The sequence below is a fragment of the Populus euphratica genome, unplaced genomic scaffold (assembly GCF_000495115.2).
Source record: "Populus euphratica unplaced genomic scaffold, PopEup_1.0 scaffold716.1, whole genome shotgun sequence".
Lineage (NCBI taxonomy): Eukaryota > Viridiplantae > Streptophyta > Magnoliopsida > Malpighiales > Salicaceae > Populus > Populus euphratica.
Window position 1 is genome coordinate 22,723 of NW_011500595.1, and position 5,947 is coordinate 28,669.

Genomic DNA, 5,947 nt, shown 5'->3' on the forward strand with positions numbered 1-5,947 from the left:
TTATAATCATGAATGCCTAACAACATTTACAAGTATTAACATTAATCGAATAACATAATTGATATAATCATGTTAACAATTTATAATCTGATTGGAACCTCTTTTATGTGTGGTTTTCAATTAAATAATAAGAGTTTATATTATACTTGATTGACATACCATTAGTGGATCTTCTAACCTTGATATTTGTTGTTCTCATTGTTTAATATTTACGTTAATCTTATATCTCAAAGTTCTCATCAACTTCTTCTTCTTCATTATTATTATTATTACTACTACTACTACTACTACTACTACAACTACTACTATTATTGTTATTATTGTTATTATTGTTGTTATTGTATTGTTGTTATCTATAATTTATACAATTAACCTCCCTATTGTTCGACCTCAGTCTTGCCGGGTTACCGAGTTATTTATTATTTCAACACTCCTGCACTTGAAAAAAGACATCAATCTTTTAGTTATGTCAAACTCCTTTTCATTTATTGTTTATAACTTTATATAATTCACATCTACATGATTCAATCCCGGTCTTACCAAGTTATATATTACTTTAACACTCTTGTAATTAAAAAAAATATTAATTTTTTAATTGTATCACTGATGAATGTCTTCTCTCCATTACTAAAGTTCAACAACTCTTTCTCTTCTCTTCTCTCAAATCAAGAACTGAAAATTAAAAAATATGAAGTTGTATCAAAATAAACATTTCATAACTTTGAATTCACCACTGAGTTTTTCATTTTAGTTCTCATTTTAGTTCTCAAGCTTTATTTGACCCGTTCTTAACAAATTAGAAGCAATGGAGTATTAATTTGACAATAAAAGAATCAATAAATGAGAAACAATATGATTACCAAATTAAAAAAAAAAAAAACTTCTACAGGAAATCATGGTGTTTTTTTTATTTGTAATATAATTCTTTCAATTAAGTTACAAACTCAAACTAATTAATGTTTGTCAAACTGTGAAAGCGACATGTTCCTGAATCACTCGACAGGGGTGAGGAGTGTAAATGGGGAGAAAGTGGAGGCAGCAGCAGTGGAATTCAATATTTATGACTGCCTTGGCTGCTTCGTGTCACCTGTTGTCTAGCTTCACCATCCCCGAACCACCCGTTGTGCGATCAAAGGCTCCAAACCTAGAAAGCCGGTAGACCACCTAGACCTTTTATTCCCAGTCTCCTGTGGCAGTTTAGACAAGTTTAAATGAACGGGTACACAAGGCAGATAATAGTGAGACCATGTATATCTGAGAAAACTAGTCAGAGAATTCTCGGTATGTAACTGATTCATTCAGTAAATTAAGCCTGCCACAATTGAATCAAAGCTAAAAGACAGTTCAATCGGACTTCCAAACATGCACTGTAGAAGCTCTACCTTCTTCACTTACAGGCTCACAAGATGTCAGAAAACCCTACGCAGAAAAGCTGTCCACGCCAAAGTGAATCACGCTGGGACAATAATGTAAACAGACTTAACCATCATCGACAAATATTGACAACTTCAATGCCTGTTAAAAATAATTTTCAACTTCATTTTTCTTTTCAGCTTTGATAATTACACATGCTAATGCAGACAGAAAAGAAAATCAGGAAGAACCTAAAATCTGGCCAGATGACCTAAGTCTACATTTCCATTTCCACTTGAACTAAAACAAGTCTCCTTTTCATTTGGGCTTTTTACCAACAATGCGATCCAGCAGCCATGTTTGAAACACACAGAATAGAGCATGTTTGGAGATTGATCTAAAAACATTCTTTGACAGTTCTGAGGACAAACCATGCAATCCCCAATGAACAGGTAAAAAGAATAAAAGAGCTTATGCAGCATAAAAAGAACATGGTTAGAAACATAACCCGGTGCCTTGAGATCGACATCCCAACCAAGACATCATGGGAAAGACTCCAACAACTACTAAACAAGGACAATGCCAACATTGAGCTATTCTGATGAAAGGAGCTAGAAACAACTTCTAATGACTTGCATTTGAACCAAAATTATGCTAGACCTTTTGAACTCCAAGATTCTAGTATATTGTGCCCCTGAAATGAAAGTAAAATGATGCACGAGAAGAATAAAAAGATCATCCAATTTCTACATGATGACTGTAAGAACAGTTGTTTAGTTGACTTTCAGTCATAGAAGCAGGAACTTGACCATCTAGTTAATATGAATAAAAACCGTAATAAATCAATTGACATATCTGGAGAGAATTTAAAACACACGCAGCAATGTTGATGACAACTAAAAATATTGGCATAGTTCGATGATAGGATAAGTATGCATGCAGACATATAGATCTATAGTCATGAAAAAATATATTCCTAATTACTTTGAACTTGCAAGTAGAATTTACCTACATTTACTCCCACATTCCAACATTAAAAATCATTGACTTCATATAGAATGCCTGCATTTTATTTATTTATTTATTATTATTATTATTATTTTTTGAAACTAAATGCCTAAAATGTTCAGCATAGAACAGATAACCATCGTACAAAATGTACATTTAGTGAAACACGGAACAAGTTTTACAGACACATTGCATAAACTGGTGAAAGGACATTGCTACACATCATAAAATGTTACATATCAACTATACGTAGTCAGTTGCATCATAACATTTGAACTCTACAAAACAACTAAAAGAAAAAAGGTTACAACAACAATACCTACGAAGTCCCGAAACTTAGCCAGCTGCCAAAAAGACTCCCATCCTTCAGCCGTCAACACCTTCACATTCTATTCCTTTCCACCCAGTTGCAGTTGCTGACTACACATAAGACATCACAAACTACGCCTGCACAGGATATTTCCTAGGCCTTCCTCTCTTCCTGGGCCCTGCCATCCCCGTAGAATTCCCAGCCATGCCCGTTGCACTCCCAGACATTCCCTTTGCCCTCCTACCAGAAGCGTCCACCATTCTATCCTTACTCTCCCCATCATCCCTCACTGGCGTGGCAGTTGCAGCATCACTCCTCCTACCAGCGCCACCATGGCCACCACCGCTACAACTCTTACCGCCCACATTTACCGCCACGTTGACACAATTGTTATCACCTCCTTGCAGCTGCTCCGTTCCAAACATTGGCGGCATCCAATTAGGAAAACCCGCACCTCCCCCGCCATTTTTCTCCCCACTACCTGCAATACCAAGTGTAAACCCCAAAGGAAAGAACCCCCAGCAACAATAATAAGACTCCTGCCCTGGAACCAGAGGAGGCAGTGACGGTATTAAAACCGCATGAAACCCTCTCTGGCAGTTTTGACACCGCAAACAACAATTCTCGTAAACCCTAGGATACTCATACAAAATATAACAATACGGACAGGCGGTCCAGAACGAAGATAATTTAGCTCTCTGTCCCTGCCCTTCTTGTTGATTACTCACGTTATTGACATTAGTTTTCAAATTTTCAGCCTTTTTATGGCCAACCGGTCTCTGGCTTCTTCTGACCGGTAATTTCCCTGAAGTAGACAAATCAATCTTCCAAAACAAACTCAATTCATTATCGTACAACGTTTTTTTACCAGTATCAGACAAAACAGCCCAAGCATCAGCGACAAGCTTGAAGGCATGGTCCGCAAAAGGGTACCTGTTCTTGTCTGGATGGAGGAGTAATGCGAGGCGACGATACTGCTTTTTTATAAGTTCGGAATCGTCAGTTTTTTGGCTGATTTGCAGGATCGAGTACCAGTCGTGGTGATTGTTGATGCGTTTTTCGGCTGATAAAAGTACATCGGCAACGGCTAAGATCTGATCTGAGCCTTCCAGAAGGGGTTCGGTTTCTTGAGCTAAAACTGCAAAGTCTTTTGTGCCGCTGAGATCTCGTGATTGTAAGAGTTTCTCGGCGATACCGAGAAGGCGCTCGGCTTCGGCTCTGTTGGGATTTTCGTTCATTTTGGCCAACGGAGCTGATGCTGTTTTTGGTTTTAACCGTTTGTTATGGAAGGTGAGGAAATGTTCGAGGGACGAGATTAAAATGGTACATGCTCGCTGCTAATGGCTGGATGCTTTTTCTTTATTGGACTGAATTGGGCTTGCTTTTGAGTTTTATAGGGAAATGGCGTGCAAATGAGCATTGGTATTTTAGTCTTTTAAGGTTTAAAACTCAATGAGAAAGATAAACTATCACACCAACCGAGTTGTTCCTTAAAAAAAAAAAAAAAATATGTTGTTTGTTTTTTTATTTTAAATAAATTAAAAAATTATTTTTTATTTTAAATTAATATTTTATATATTATCATATTAGTATATTAATATATTAAAAATAATTTTTAAAAAATAATAAAATATTATTTTAATTTATTTTTAAATAAAAAATATTTTAAAAAATAATTACTACTATCTTCTTAAACACTCCCTAAGATATAACTCTTAACTTTTTTATATTTTACTATACCGTAAAATATTAGTTTAGTAAAAAAAAACATAAAATTTAAATTAGTTTAGTAAAAAAAACATAAAATTTAAATGAAAAGGTTTTTTATTTAAAAATTTAAAAAATACTTTTCATTAAAGATTTAAAAACTAAAATGGTACATTATTATTATTATTATTATTATTAAAATACTTTAAAATATAATATTATTAAAAAATTAAAAATATATTTATATAACAAATAACATATTAGGATATAATAATACACAATATTAAAGTATATTAATTTGATATATTAGTGCATATAATACTTTAATTTAAATAAAATTACTAGAAAATACATTCAAACACAAAAATATTATATTTAACAATAATCATACATTTTAAATCATAAAAATTATATTATAAATTTAGAATACTATACAAAAAAAATTTTATTTTTAATTTTCTCTAAATACCCAAAAATAGTTGTATGTTTATAATATTATATTTAAAATACTTATATTATATTATATAATAAATATGTTTGAATATTTTATAACAATACTATATATAAATATATGATATAATAAAAAAAATTATACCATTACACTTTTATATATAATTGTTTTTATAAGTAATCAAATAGTTATATTTAACATTCTATATATGTTAGATAAACTTAAAAAAAATATTAATAAATAACTTTTTAATTTATGTTTTATGAGATAGCCAAATACTATAAAATATTTTTTAATATAATATATAAAATTAGAAACTATTGATTTGATGACTAATTGATAAGTGAGTGACCAACTCTTGACTTGGTGACAATCCTTACCTTTTATTGTCTGCTCCAAACATCTTTGATAACGTTAGAATTGGAACCATTTAAAAACATAAAAGTTGTAGGAAAATATTTAAGCTTTCCAAAAAAAAATAAAGGTCATTTGGAGTTCTAGAACTCTAGATATGGGCCAAAAACTAAACAGTATTCGAGCTGCAGGATAGATTTGAACTTCTTCGTTGTTGTTATAATTTGGATTTGAAAATTACCTTTTTAAATCTTGGGCTCTTATGAAAGTTGTAGGCCTATGTTTTACTTTTCCATTCATATAAAGTAAGCCTAAATCTGAGATCTACAGCTCTAGATATGACCGAATTACCGAACAGTGTTCCAGTTTGGACTGCACCATCATCTCTTTTCTAAGTTTGTCTATCTCTTTGTTCTTTCAATTTAAGTACTTAAACTCATTAATCAATCCTTTCATTTATATGATAAGCCTGCATTTAAGATGAACATTTACCACAAGTTAAAGGTATCTTATATTATTAGATATGTTATTATAAAACATACTTTAGCTAAGGAGTTATTGATACTTCAAGTGCAAAATAATGATATAAATGACACGATCAAGGAGTTGATGTCTTATCCCAAGTGCAGAAATGTCAAAGTAATAAATAATCCTGCAAGACCGGTGTCAAACCACAAGGAGGTTAACTAAATAAAGTAATTAACTTAGCTAGACATTTTGAAGGAGAAAAACTTAAAGAAACAATATAAGAATATAAACATGAT

The 5,947-nt window shown here is 32.1% G+C and overlaps 1 protein-coding gene across 7 annotated transcripts; it reads right to left on the reverse strand.

The window, feature by feature from the left end:
• Positions 1-901: 901 nt before the first annotated feature.
• On the reverse strand, positions 902-4,043 carry LOC105115563 (uncharacterized). 7 transcript variants are annotated; one of them, XM_011012482.1, is made up of 3 exons: positions 2,681-4,043; positions 1,396-1,456; positions 902-1,187 (listed from the first exon to the last, which is right to left on the reverse strand). In XM_011012482.1, the coding sequence occupies exon 1, from the start codon at positions 3,907-3,909 to the stop codon at positions 2,803-2,805; it is 1,107 nt and encodes a 368-aa protein (XP_011010784.1). In that variant the 5' UTR covers positions 3,910-4,043; the 3' UTR covers positions 902-1,187; positions 1,396-1,456; positions 2,681-2,802. The 7 variants fall into 7 exon arrangements, with proteins under 7 accessions (XP_011010784.1, XP_011010783.1, XP_011010780.1 ...); XM_011012481.1 differs by having other exon boundaries at positions 1,383-1,456; XM_011012478.1 differs by having other exon boundaries at positions 1,396-1,515.
• Positions 4,044-5,947: the final 1,904 nt, after the last annotated feature.

Coding starts and splice junctions, on each gene's coding strand:
- LOC105115563 (XM_011012479.1), bottom strand. CDS start 3,909: ATGAACGAAAATCCCAACAGAGCCGAAGCCGAGCGCCTTCTCGGTATC.